Below are 14,829 nucleotides of genomic sequence, written 5' to 3'. Positions count from 1 at the left end.
GCCTCAAGTAATTATTTTGTTCACAGGTTTGTTTTTTTTTTTATTGGAACTAACCAGTTTGCCCATTTGTTTTGGCATCAAATAGACATAGCTTTATTGTGACTCAGAGTCCAGTACTGTCCTTATTTAAGGACATGAAATGTTATCTCAAGGGAACGTTTCTGCAGTCTCTTAAATGTCTTGGGTAATAAGTGAAATTTTTAGCCCAGGACCAAATATTCCACTTACCCACCCGAACTGTTTCCCGGTTGTGGTCTGAGACTCGGATTCTGTGTGTGTATTCTTAAACTTATGACAGGACTCTTGTTTTTTGGTTCCCACAGAACAACCTCTATCTCCAACCCCACCCACAGCAGCAGTGGTGAAGGCCATACTTAGGCCTACAGCATGTTTGAAAGGGCCCCAGAAAAGCTTTCCCAAAGGCCCTGTCTCAGTCTCTCTACGTTCTGAGAGACGTCATCAAACTTGTGAGTTCTCTACCCGTAACCTTCTGATAAAGACAGATATAACTTTCCAAATAGGCACAGTTTCAGACGTCATGAGTTAGAACTTCACTTCTCCTGAACAAAATAGCTTTCAAACACACATATCCTCCATCTTTTAAATATGTCATGTGTTCCTGGCCTAGTCTAGTACCCAAGACACTGTCGATTCTTGATTGATATCAGTCCCTTCCTTCCTCCTTTCTTCTTAAATCTCACCCAATTCTTCAGCTGGTGAATGAGCGCTGACTCATGACCTCAGCCTGGAAACAGCACAAGTCTGAACTGGTGCACAGTGTAGAGTCATCTGATTGCCACCAAGTGCCCTTCCTTAGAACAAAAATGAGACCAATATGAGACCACTATCCCACCTGCTTAGCTAAGCTGCCTTTGCTGAAATTGAAGTATCCATAAATGTAAGATTTGATTTATTTGAAATTAACTTTAGGACTAAATCTTCAAGATGTCTGTGATCCAGACTTTGAATTGTAATTGTAGCTTTAGTTTGAACCTGCAGTTTCCTGCAGCAGCTAAAGAAGTCATCAAAATTAATAAGTGGTTGGCATTTCTAAAATAGCATGCAGGTTGAAAATTTGTATATAGGCAACGGAGTTTTGGGGTTTTTTATAAGTTCAAATCTCAAAAGGGGGTCATTCTTCAGGAAAACTAGCCAAATCTCTTTTGTTAAATATATTTTTATTAAAGTATAGTCAGTTTACAATGTTGTGTCAGTTTCTGGTGTGTACAGCACAATACTGCAGTCACATAGGAAGATACATAATTTGTTCTCATATTCTTCTTCGCCATAAGTTACTTAAAGATATTGAATATATTTCCCTGTGCTATACAGTATAAACTTGTTGTTTATCTATTTTATGTATATTGGTTAGTACCTGAAAATCTCAAACTACCAATTTATCCCTTCCCATTCCCTTCCCGTTTTCTATGTCTGTGAGTCTGTTTCTGTTTTGTAAATAAGTTCATTTGTCTTTTTTTTTTTTTGATTCCACATATCAATGATACCATGTGGTATTTTTCTTTCTCTAGCATTAGAGGAGAAAGAGAAAGGATCGAGGGGAGAAAAGCCTTGGGCTCGGTGGGCTCCTTCACGGCTAGAGAGCTGGTCTCTGCCAGATCCTGCAGGCAGCATCCGCCACCACCTAAAGGGCTACTTGAATCTGCACGGCGCAGGAGAAACCCCCCGCCATCCTCCGAAGAGAGGGGAGCCATAGCCCAATAGGCGTATCGAGATTATGCCCTTTGAGCCCCGTTTCTTTAATTAAATGCCCCACGTTGGATGCCAGAGAGATGATGTAGGAAAAATGGTTGTGAGATGTGAGGAGGGCCATGTCCCAGGTCTCCGTTGGGCCCCCTGCCATGTGCCCCGCCAAGTGTGGGTCCTTGGCTTTGTGCAGGAAGGAATTCAAGAGTGAGCCACAGTTGTGTAAAGGTAGATTTATTTAGAGAGATACCTAATGCATAGAGTGGAGACTGTTTCCTAAGGCAAGAGAAAGGCCACGAGGTGCGGGGGTTGGGTGCGTGGGTTAGAGTAAAAGTGGATACACACTCCACAGAGTGCGGGCCGTCTCTGGAGAGGAGGGAGTGAGAGAGGCGGCCTGGCCTAATCTCTTTCAAAGGTCAGAGTTATGGGAAAAGGTGGGGAGGAGATTATTCTAGATTCCAGGAGATGTAACAGACAAAACTGGATGTAATGCATGGCCTTTGGTTAGTTCCTAGTTGAGGAGGAAAACCAGTGATACGCATTTTAGGGGCCGTTTGAGAGTCTGAACACGGACTGGATCTGACTGAGCAATAATGTCACGTCAGGTATGACCATCGTAGTTTGTGATGTAGGAGAATTTCATTGTTTGGGAGTCTGTGCTTGCGTCTTTAGGAGCAAAGTGTCATGATGTCTGTTTTGAAATGGTTTGGCAAGTGTGAGTCTGAAATATGACACAATATTAACCATCGTTGAGTCCAGGTGGTGGGCTTTTGGGTGGGCACTGTTTGTCCACTTTTTGAATGTTTACAGGTTTTCACGTTTATGAGCGATGATACTGAGGAAGAAGTCATCTGAGGGGGAGAAGCGTGTGGGGCGCAGCAGGTCTTCCTCAGACTGCCTTGTGGTTTGGGAGAAGGCTGTGCTGGCGGAGAGCCACGCAGCGGTGGGTGGAGCCCGCTGTGAGTCGTGCTTACCTGCCAGAACGTCCGGGGCTCAGCAGGTCACACAGAGGCGGCTTGCTTCCCAGGCTCCCCGTGAATGGTCTCATCATCGCCGTGGGACAAGGCTTTCCGCTGTGACGCACCAGACCACGGCCTCCCCTCGGCAGTCCTGGGAAGCTCAGATCACCTTGGCCATGAATCCCCTGGAAAGCAAGCGAAGCTGGATAGTTTTACAGTAAAAACTCCACGTTGGGTATTTGCTCTTAGTGTCTTGGGACTATGAAATAGAACAACCCAAATAAATGACCACTCCCTTAAAAAGTATTGCTCATTGGAGCGCGGAACTACTTAAAACTGAGCCAGGATGGAATTTGTTCAACTCATATTTGATTTTTTTGTTTGTTTGTTTTCCCCTTTCTGTTCATGAAGTCTCTGAATTTCTAATAAAGCCATTTGGGGCAGTTTTATTTTAGACAGAATGTGAAATAAAATAGCAGAACTCTGTCCTTAAAACATGGACCGCCCTTTCTTTCTCTCACAAATATTACTGACCCCTGACTCCTTTTTTCCCTCAATACTTAATGTTCTTTGGTGAACAACCAGGTGAGCCAGAAGAAAGCTAATGTTCCAAGCCATCATTTGGGGCTTCACTGGGGCTTGCGAGGTTGTCCGTGGAAAGGGAGTGAGAAGCCCAGCAGCAATTTATTAAGTCTGGTGTGTGGGAGGCACGGGCCTGGAGACCCTTGGGGCTGCTCAGAGGCCAGGGGAGAAAACGGCTTCCTGCTGGTACCAGATGTAACACGACATTCAGCAGTGCAGAAATGTAAATTATTTCTAGAAGTAGACATACCTGAAAATTCCTGGTGGAAAGAGATTTTCACTACAAAGCTATCCTCTCTCTAACCCTAGTCTCTTTCTGTGGCTAAAAGACAGTTTTTTTCAGGGCAAGGAGGACCACAGTAGCTAGCAGGATAACAGACATCCTTAAATATGATTGAAATGTGCTTCTGGATCTCAGAATGCCACTACCAGGTAGTTTTCAGATGAAAAGTTTATCACTTTATGATTTCCATTCTGCGTCTTTCCTCGGCCCCGGGCCCCGACCCCAGTTCTGTGCATTTAGAACATCCGTGTGGCAAGCTGCGGGCTGGCCCTCCGAGAGTGGGAAGCAGAGGGCCTCCTGGGTTCTTTGCCAGGCTGCTGTTTAGCTTTTGAGAATAGTGGAGCTTTGCTTTCGACCTGGATGAGTACAGAATCTCAGTGCCCTGTCAACTCTGTGAATCAGTTTCATTAAAGAGTAAAGATAATGTGGTCTCTGTCACTTCCTGTTATCTATGGTGAGTGAAATACATCTCCCCAAGCATTTCAGCTCAGTATATTCCAGCAGCAGTGAGTTGCTTAGTTTACATACTAAAATTAATTTGCCATAAGCACAGGCACAAATACTTTTTGTGTTTTATTTTTCTTCAAGTTTCTCTTGAAACAGTAAGGTTTCTTGTGACCAGCAGACTTTGGACTAAGCAGGTGCAAATCTCTTCTACATGGTAAACTTGCCATCTCTCTTGTAGGGGCCATTAGGCAGGGTTTTCCACTGAAACCGTAATAAGGCACCAGCTCAGGAATGATTCCCTTTAACATAATGCTGGGGGCGGGGGCCAGAGGAGGAAAGATTTTAATAAACTCAGTTCACCTAGTAATGTCAGTAGGAAATCAGTCAGAATTTGACTGGTACCGCTTTATCTTTCCGTAGGGGAAGGTGTCATACTGAGACAGCTGACTGAGCAGGACTTACTTATGACTCCAGTGGTATCTCCAGATCCCAGGCTTCCTGCCCCCGAGTTTGCACAGTCACCTCCAGATTTAAGCCCCTTCCTACTAATAACATTTTGTTGCTGGAGATTCTGTGCAGGGAAAAGATTTTTGAAAATCCGGACATGCCATCTGAATCTTGATCACCTGGAGCTCTTAAGTGTTAAGCATGATTTGGTAGCAAAGGCAGAACGACTTAGATGTTGCTTTTTTGTTTTTGTTTTTGTATTGTTCTTACTGTTCTTCCATCCTCTGGTAAACTCACAGTATGAATCATTACTTTGAAAATCACTTTTCTTTGTGCATTTCTGTGTCCCAAGTTGTTAAGGACTGCTCTCTTACAATCCCCCTCCCCCAGCAGTAGGACAAACAGATGTGGATGTCACTTCTAGTCTCCAGGTGACGTCAGGACCGAAGTATTTGTTTTAAAGCACTCAGAATAATGCCAGTGGTATGCATATTTTGTTTGACATTTTAAGCAGAAGAAAGCCACATGACCAAAAGTCAGTCCATTTCAAGTGTGTTAGGAGGAAAATATACTTCATCTCAGTAAATCTGGAGATTATCCTATCATAGATGTCACTGGTATTTCAAAATCCCCGTGACCAAAGCAGTTGTGCTGTCAGGGCCGTAACTTGTGTAGACAGACCATCAAGTCTGTGGTCACTGATGTTCTGGATCTTTCTACGAGGGTGGCAGAGGGATACTTGCATGTAAAACGAGAAAATTCTTTAATTGTGCTCTTTATATACAAGTTATTTCAAAACACTCATAGTCACGGTCTTGGGAGAGTCCAGTGGGCCTGGAGACCACCTCTTAACTCCTTTCAATTTCATGGATCAAGTACTGTCTCTGAGGATTAGCAATTTCCTGAGGTTGTTTCAGAGCCTGGGAGCCCTCACCCCTCTTTGGTGGGCCTTTCTCTTCTGATTCCCACACCAAGGACTCGACTTCATAAACCGGACGTTTTCATTTGATCTTTTCAGGAAAGTCATCAACAGGGTAGTTTATACATGGAGGTGGGTTGCAAGGATGGAAAAGGGGAGCAGAGGAGGGAGGAACTGTGCTGGTACTTTCTGTGAACTCTCAGAAATCCTGTTGCCACTCTCTAAGATGAATGGTAATGTCCCCACTGTCACAGCCAGAATGCCCTCCTTCGGACCAGGCTTCCTTCACTTACCATTGTGTTTGCGAGATTTCGTTCTGAGATGTCCTGTCATTGTAGCTCCTTCATTTTGGGGGGCAGTGTAGCATGGCACTGTGTACCATTACCTGCCCCCCGTTTTTCAATTTAAAAAATTCTATTTTTGATGGATATTTGCATTGGTTCCAGTTTGGGACTGTTGTGAAAAGTGGCATTATGACACCGTATGCTGATGCTTAAGTTCAGCTTTAGATACTCAAGTGGCTTTTGCAAGTAGCTGTCAGGTGTGGCGCTCCTGCCAGCAGTGCAGGAGAACTCCGGCCCCCACGTTCTCCCCAGCACTTGGCACTCTTGGCCTTCTTCAGTTCAGCCATTCTGGTGGATTGGAGACTTCTCTTTCTTCCTCCTTTTTGTTTGGGAGGGTAGGGGGTGGCTCTTGTCATATTTCTTTCAGCTCATCCTACACGAAGGCTTTACTGTACTTGAATTGTAATAACTTATTTACAGGCAAAATACACCCATCTTCAGTAGGTGTTAAACTCTTCTTTTTGTGAGCTGGTAAGTAATGAGTACCAGAAGGTGGCCCCAATCAATGCACCAGCTCGGCCTGAATTAATCATCCTACCTGAAAGGGCCTGATTGTTAGGCCTGTTTAATCAGACCTCTTCATTCATTTCCATTTTGCAAATAAAGTAACTTCCGGGCCGCTGCCGGGACTGCAGGCCATCCCAGCTGCCACGGCCCGGCCTCCAGAAGAGCTAGGCCTGCACTGTGTCCCTTGTCCTCTCCAGCGAGGCCCTCTCCAGCCCTCTTGCTCTTTCATTGCGACATAATTGTTGAGTGCTCCCTGGATGGCAGGCGCTGGGCTGGGCCTGAGGGATCCAATGGCAAACAAGCTTCTAATCTAATGATGTCCTCTTTCATTTTACAGGTTACGGCTTTCAGATCACAGCCTATTTCCTCAAGAGAGGGGTACGCCTCCGCTGCTTCGGGGGCTCCCGGAACGTAGGTGAGGAGCTGATTTCTTGGGCATTCTGCACCATGAGCAGGGATGAAAGTTAAAACACGAAGATTCCTAGTTGCTTCTTAACCTTACTGACACTGAAGTCCTAATTAAGAGTATTTGCAAACATTTGTGATTTTTTTTCAACTTGCACTGTTGACCGCCCCCCGGGCACGGCGGGCCGGGCGCCCTCTGCTTTCCTGTCCTGCTGCATCTCAGCACTTTCACTGAGCTTCCAGAGTGACTGGACAGGCGGTGAAGCTATGAATCACTTGGTCATTGTCTGTGCACACTGAGGCCCGGGGATACGAGCAAGTGTGTGCACGAGAAGATGCCGTCCCCGCCCAGGGCCAGTAGAGCCGCTCCCAGGTGTGTGACGAGGCCAGCTCCCCCTCCCCGCCTTCACTCCCTGAGCCGAGATGTCCACTCAGGAAATGAAGGCAAACGCATTCAGCCAACAACAACAGTCAGATGCTGATGACTGTCCTCCAAGTCCATCTGATCTGAGCCCTGGAAACAAAATCTCACTCAGCTTCCTTGGACGATTTTAGTACAGAAGATATGAAACAGGGACTTCAGAAATTAACTGTACGGAGATTTGCTCCTGGAATCTGTACAGTTGTCTGCACTTTCTTAACTGAAGTGTCACTCGAGTACATTACTCTTTCAGGAGGGCCTTCCACTTTGTTCAATTCTCTTAGTAAAATAAACCTGTTAACTTTGTATCTGTTAAAATATAGCCAATCTATCCTTCATGGTAGGGACTACCATGGCCTAAATCTTTACTTTAGTTAAATATTGAAAGAATGCAGATCTCAATTATGACCTCAGCAGAGCGAACGGGTACGTAAGTGGCTTTCTGTTTATATAATACCTGGCACCAAATTGCTTAAAATCTGCCACGCTGGCGTTCTTACTTTTCAGAGGAATTATTGGAGAGAACTGATAATTTTGAATTCTAGTTCTGATCCACCAATAAACTATTTCATTTCAAGATAATGATACTTTTATTGGGGTGGGGGTGTCCCAAATACTGAATTCTGTGGCTCTGTTTCCCCTCCCATCAGGCAAAAAACAGACTATTTACTACTTATCTCAATAAGACACTTTAAGCATTAATGAATAAATATTAACCACTTTGTTAAGTTTGTTTTTCTGCCTTTTCCATGTCCATCCTTAGTCAGCTAGCCAGATCTAGCATCCCTGTGGAGGCAGAGTTTAAACACTCCCAGGCCCCCTGAGCTGGGTGTTTTCCGCATGAGAAGGCCTGAGAGGGTAAGACCAGAATGACAGGGTTGGCCCCAATCCTGGAGGCTGTGTGTTCTCGTGTTGCGTGGGGAGCAGCGAGGAGCCAGGGCAGGGGTCTGAGCAGGGTAAGCGGAGCTGTGATTAGAACCACTAGCCGGCTTGCTCTGAGTAGAATGAGTTTGGAGTAGAAGGGTATAGCTCAAGTGATAGGGCGCATGCTTGACATACACAAGGTCCCAGGTTCAATCCCCAGCACGTCCTCCAAATAGAAATAAATGAATATACCCAATTACCAAATAAAATAAAATAAAATAAAATAAAAATTAAAATAAAAATAAAAAAGAATGAAGTGTAGTAGAGAAGAGTGAGCACCAAGCAGTGGACGCGGACAGGAGAGGGCTGATGCTAGAACACCGACTCATCAGGGCTTTTGCTAGAAGTTCACCTGGCCAAGGGGCGCCAAGGGGTAACCGAGAGGAAGTTGTGTGTCCGCATAACTGACCCCTTCATGCTGGCCCTTCCGCTGTTACCTCCGGACCCTCATGTTGTCATTTGTCGTTGGAAATGTGCCGTGTGTGCAAAAAACTTCACTTCTGGGATTCATAATAATAAACATTGAGAGGGAAATTTCCTCGTTTAGAAAAATGATTTTGTATCTGTTGTAAATACGATACATGTGTATCATAAAAACACTCAGGCAATAGAAGCTAGTAAAAGGCGGGGAGAGAAGACCCTCCACACCCCCCAGAACACACACTGTTAACATCAGCTGAACGTCACTCAGATGGGTGGAGGCTGCAAGAACGAACGGATAGATGGGTAGACGGACGGGAGAAGGAGGCACACAGACGGCGTTCACCATTTTATAGTCCTTCCATTGAACGTCACAGAGTCCAGCTCCTGACTCATTCAGCCGTCCATACCGGAAGTCAGTGGTTTTGCTCTCAGAAGTAACAGTGACAGATTGCTGCGACTGTGGTATCACTGTATCATCTTTATTTATTGCACATTTCACCATCTCCTTACGTTCCTAATTCCTTTTATTTATTGCACATTTCACCATCTCCTTACGTTCCTAATTCCTTTTATTTATTGCACATTTCACCATCTCCTTACGTTCCTAATTCCTAATCAGTGATACCGCTGTTTCCATAGCCTGGTTCAGATTGGGAGTTTGCCCTCCAGTTTCAGGGACCCCCTCCAAGACCGTTGACAAAGGAGAGGATAAGTAAGCTCCGTGGTAAGAACTTGACGAGTCACGGTTTCAGATTTTCTTCCCTTCCTGTGTAAATCCAAACACTCATTAGCGAACATTGATCCTGTTTCCCAAGTGTGAGTTCTGAACAGAAGATAGCAAACTGACACAAAGGGGAGGCTGTGTCGGCCCTGCCTGGGGGTCACACAATGCAATGGTCCGGGGCTCGGGTAGACCGATTTGCAGCCTCCTCCGCTGTCCCTGGAGCTTTGTGCTTGCCCCACACTACCAGTGCAGACACTGGAAGGAGGGGAGGGGAAGAGACACGTGTCTTACACATCCACGGTAATCGCTGTAACTCAGAAATCTGGGGCAAGCGTCTCTGTGTTCACCATCTTTTGACAGCTTTAGTGATGCGTTTTCCTTCATTTTGTACAGAACTCCGCATGTTCCCCGAAAGATTCGTGGTCTGCGTAAGTCAGCTTGTGTTCAGTCGTGATCTTTTGCCAAGTCAGAGTGAGGAGCTGGTATGTATAAAAAAAACTTTATAAACCAATAAATCTGCTTACATGATAAGTTACTGTGAAAATTAGAAAAGAGACTTGCCTTCTGTTTGCATCCAGCTGTTGAGTACACACTGCATGCGGAAATTTCCTAACCTTCTTTGCACGATAATATCGATTAATTGACGTGGTCTATTCTTTTTCTGATGAGTCCTTGAAAATTCAGTTTGATCAGCAGTATCAAACCTTTCCATGTCAATTTAAAATGAGAAAGCAACATGTCACAAAAATTGTGACAGTGCTTATGATAGTATTTAAATGAAATATAAAGCAAAGTCTTTAAATGAAATGAAGCAAAATCCACATGTTCCACTGGAAGCTTTCATTGGGGTCAGTGGCTTTTGAATTTTATTCCATGGTGAATCACTGACATTTTCATGAGAACCAGTACTTTTCCCCAGTGTGTTGTTTCTTAGCTGATAGGGTTTGTTTTTTTCTCTCTCTTCTCGTGCTAAGTCTTGAGCTCCATTGGGTCCTGTTTCTGTTTCATTGGAGTTCTCTATCAGACAAATAGATAACGAAAATTCACTTATAATGTTATAGCTTACAGCTTTGTCTTTTAAGCTTGATCTATACATTTGAGAGCGTCTCCTTGTTGTGCGTATATGTGTGTGTATCTTGCTGCAGCGAAAGCCCAGTCTATCTGAACTTACATCTGTACCAATTTTTTTATCCCCGTATTTTTGGACATGTGACTTGAGGCTTTAGCAGAGAGAAAAAAAAAACCTAGCAGACATTAAACCTGACATGAAGTATGACATGATTATTATGCTTCTAGAATAATTTATGGGGATATTAGATTACCCCGTATGCTTATTATTTTTTAATCCTTATGAAATCTGAAATTTGGCCCGCATGGTCTGAAACCAGCTTCTTATCTCATCTTAAATAAATACATAGGAAAAGTGTTTTAGAGACTAGAAGGGTGAACAGAGAGCCATGAAAAGTAAAGAGCAGAGAACTCATATGTAAATTGAGATACCCTCATCTGGAGCAGATGAGCCCTTCACAAAAGCCAGTGTGACCTTTGTTTCTTCATCTGTCAGGTAAACTCTAAGTATACACATTAAATGAAATAAATGAAGCAAATTTGGTGAAAAGTATTAAAAGTTTATATTTTTAAGTATTTCCAGTATGTTGAGTTATCTTAGTAAATTAATAAATACTAAAATAGTAAAGCTGTTGGCAAACAACTATAATAGAATGTAGCTTAACTGATTCTCAGACCAGTGAAGAACTTGATTTGTGGTTTAAGAAAACAATAATTAACTGTACCAGAAAGTAATATTGTTTTCAGATGGACTGTAGAAGAAATTAGATCTTGTATATGTCATATTAATACTTACTATTTTAAATTATTAAGGGTGAATTAAAACATCTCAATACAAATGAAATATTATCCTCCTCAGGGGCACTGATATTTATACAGATGTAAGTGTTCTATACTGCTGTCATATAAATCCTGTAATCTGGAGGGCTTCCTAAATGTTAAGAGTTTTCGTTCTGAGCAGTTGACTGGTCTGAGCCTTTTGCATGAGCCAGTTCAGTTTTCTTATCTTCAAAATGTTCTGATGTCCAGTGATAACACTGTCAGAGTAACCAACTGAGCTTATGAGAAAAATGTCTTTACATTGTGAGGATCTTTCATTGTTTTGAGTGATTCTCTTTAGAATGTGGTCAGTCTCTGTCTCTTGAGCTGCCCTCTTCCCCCACCTCTGACCATCCTTCACACACACACACACACACTTTCCCAGCCCCACATACACAAGTCAGCTAACACCAGACACTGCTGAAGGGCTTCAGCCCTGGACTCAGGCTCCATGCACCCTCCGTTCTTGTCCAGCTCACCTGTGCCCATCCCCTCCTCCCAGGCTCTTCTGCCACCCCCGTAAGCTCCTTCTCCTGGAAACAGTGAAATGTCGAGGTCGAGCAAAGGGCCCTGTCCCCTCTCACAAATGGCCCACCCAGCCGAGAACATGGTCCTTCCACAAGTGCCACAGAGCGTAATCCTCACTGAGATTTGACCTCTGCAGAGCCCTCTAGGCTCCGCTCCTTAAGGATCAATAAACAGTCCTTCCCTCCCAGGATTGCCTTCTGCCTGGCTATGCACTCCAAATGCCTGAAGCCAGTGATGACTGGCTCCCTCGAGCACCCCTCCAACTTCCTTACGTTCCTTAAAGCTTTGAATTCCTTTATCAGTTTACTGTGACATTTGCCAAAGGACAGGATTCCCCTCATTTTCTCCCAGTGGTTATTCTCCAGGCTCGCCTGGCTGGGCAGGGCCCAGGAAACAGGCTTCCTGAGCGACCGTATTGGAGATACTTCTTTGGCATCAACTTCACTTATTTTTCCCACAGCTGTTTACTTAACTTCTCTTCCACAGCCACGGAAGGGACAGGGAGTGAGTCAGTACCGGGGCACCTTCCTCGTGCTGTAACCTTGAGTAGCCGATTCCTTTTCCCATAAATTTTTTTTTCCTTTTCTTTTCATTTTGGATCTTTGGTGTCTAAGTGACAATCGGTTAGGAAATCTGGGAGGGCCTATTCAGAACTGCCCTGCCAGGGCTTCTCTCCGCCTGTGTGCGCAGAGGCCAGCTGCACTCAGCTCCCTGGCTCCGGAAGGTGGCCGCACAAAAGAACCGCTGTTCCAGATCAGGCAGCACAGGGGGAGTCATCCCCCTCCCTCGGGGCAGAAGGAGGGCGGCCGTGCCGCCCCCCGCACCCTGCCAGCCACCCCGCCGCGGGGTGCAGAGAGATGCTCCGAGCTGCAGTAGCTCTGCCCCGAGTGCCCGCGTGCCAGGGATGTGGGAATCGTGATGTGTACTTTGGGAAGAAAGGGCATTATTACAGGATGAGTCATGGTGTTTTTCTTACTACAGTTTCTCATAAGAAATCTCGAAGCCCTTGGAGCCGCAGTTTTTGACCTATTGCTAGACATGGAGCTGGGAAGCCTTTCTGCGAGTTTTTACCTTTAGTTTCATAGTTTTCTTTGCTCCCTCGCCTTCTTGTCCTTAGAAATAAGAAGAGCGTGAGCTTGTATCACACTCAGCATATTCCATCCCAACAACGTCCTCCTTCGTATTTACAAATCCAAGTCCCTATGTGAAGACTGCTTTCTTCCTCAGATGTAAAGCCCTGGGGCCTTTGGGAAATTCAAAATTATTTATCATTTTTATTATCCCTTTATTAGAGTAAATAACCAGTCATAACTGAAGTAATGACTTTGCTTTCCAGAGTAATAACTTTATTGTGTAAATAACCACACGCCTCTGTCTGTCTCTGGGACCTTTCAGGGTCAGCACGAAGGGGCTGTCTCCTGGAGCACCAGTTCCAGCCACTCCTGTCTCTGGAGACCCTTCCCCTCTGGTCTTCCCATCAAGTTTTAACACAATTTGCTGAGTGCTGGCTCTGTGCCCAGAGCTGTGGCAGGCACTGGGGAAAGCACTCCTGCCCTCAAGGAGCTTTCAGTCCGGCTGATCAAGGGTCCCGACAGTTACCTGGTGACCTGAAAAATGTTATTCAGGTGTATCTATTCTGTATCTTAATAGTTCACCTCTGCCATTCAGAGGGAAAGTCCAGAATTCTAAGTTACTTTCTTTCTTTTAAACCCAAGCTGTAAAAGTCTGTGGTTCTTTTGTAAGTCAAAAAAAAAAAAAAAGGCATTTAGTACTAGTGCTGCTTAAAAGTGGATATATCCATTAAGATACTTGGGCTCTCTCGACTCTCTTCTTCTCACCTTCATTTGAGTTGTGGCCAAGCTGTGGAAACAGCCGTCAAGAATCTTCGGGTGTACCCCAGCCACGCGATGCTACTCCCTCCCTGTAACATCCTCCCAGTAGAAGGCACACCGGTCCATCCTGACGAGAGACAATATTTAAGCACTAAATTAAACACTGCTCTTAAGCCAAACTACTGTTTAATGTTAAAAGATTCTCCTTCTAGCTTATGAGTATAAAATTGAAATGAAAATGAGTCTAAAGAAGCAATAAACTACCCCGGCCTGGGTTATTTTTAGCTTGGCTGGCGTGTTTCTCAGCTGTCCGTAACTGAAACTCTGTTGGCCTTAGCTTTACTCTCAGTCAAGGGGGAAGGTATCAGATTATCTCAAAAATCCTTTCTCATAGTGAATTTCTGTCAGAGAAAGCAGATGAAACTGTAGCTAAATTGAAAAAACCATAAAATAATTTTGCACCAAAGAGAACTTTACTTGTGGCTTTAAAAATTGTGATTGAAAAAGAAAATCAGAGTAGAGTGATATTTTAATCCTAGGAAAGATGAAGAGAAATTATAAGGGAACATTTTAGTCCTTACGTTTTTTAGAATAGAAGAAATAAACAACAGTTTGTACACTAACTTATGTACCCGGATGACAGAATTATTCAGCTTTCATGAGAGAACTTTTGCAGAAGTAGAAAGCAGATCATTCAAGAAAAGAACTCTCCTTTTTTTGTATCAAAAGTAATTAAATAAGCAGTGGAAGCTTTTTCTAGGTTTTTCATACCGTAGCATAGACTTTAAGAATCTGTTCTTCTTATCTTACTGTATTTCCTCAACAATGCTGGTGGTTAATTACATGGAAGCCATTAACGAGAGATTCCTGTAGCACTGGGAAATTTTCCTAGAGTGGGAAGAGGTCATTTCCATATCTCACATTTCCCACAGCGTTCCGAACTTAGTTTTTTACTTAATCACTGCTTACTGAAATTGTACACGTTCATTGTACCAAAAATTTTAGAATCCAAATATATACAAAGAAAGTAGAAATTATCCACAGCTCCCAGCCCAAAGATAGCCTCTGTTAATGATCTAGTCTGTGCTCCCCCTATACTTCATACTTGATAACTGAGGTCAGTGTGTATTTATTTTAACTGGGACCCACTCATTGGTGAATTGTATGTTTATGTCCATTTTTCTGTTGGTATTTTTGTATTTCACAAACTCCTTGCTACATGAAAACTTCTTACGTAAGGAAAGTAACCTTTAGTGAGTTTGTCATTTACTTTTCAGTTTCATGACGCTGCTGGGATGTAGGTGTCCATGTCTTCAGCAGAGCCTGCAATGGGCTGGGTGGGAACCCTAGCACATCCATCACCCACCTGCTCTGCCCATACGTAGACCGGCAGGTGGATGATCCTTAGGAAAACATGGGGATGGAGATGTTCTTGATTGATCTGGTCTGTTTCTAGGGGATGACAGAGATGATTAGAAAATTTTTTCTCAGGG

General features: G+C 44.0%; 1 protein-coding gene across 1 annotated transcript in view; it reads left to right on the top strand.

The window, feature by feature from the left end:
- The window catches only part of LOC102541385 (protein SLX4IP), a 130,189-nt gene that overhangs the window by 103,085 nt on the left and 12,275 nt on the right, over positions 1–14,829 (top strand). The window contains exons 4-5 of the mRNA XM_072943822.1: positions 6,530–6,607; positions 9,483–9,571. Coding sequence (XP_072799923.1) covers positions 6,530–6,607; positions 9,483–9,571 — 167 coding nt within the window. The remainder of the gene's footprint in view (positions 1–6,529; positions 6,608–9,482; positions 9,572–14,829) is intronic.

Source organism: Vicugna pacos, chromosome 19 (genome assembly GCF_048564905.1).
Source record: "Vicugna pacos chromosome 19, VicPac4, whole genome shotgun sequence".
NCBI classification, from domain to species: domain Eukaryota; kingdom Metazoa; phylum Chordata; class Mammalia; order Artiodactyla; family Camelidae; genus Vicugna; species Vicugna pacos.
This window is presented reverse-complemented; position numbering and strand designations above follow the sequence as displayed.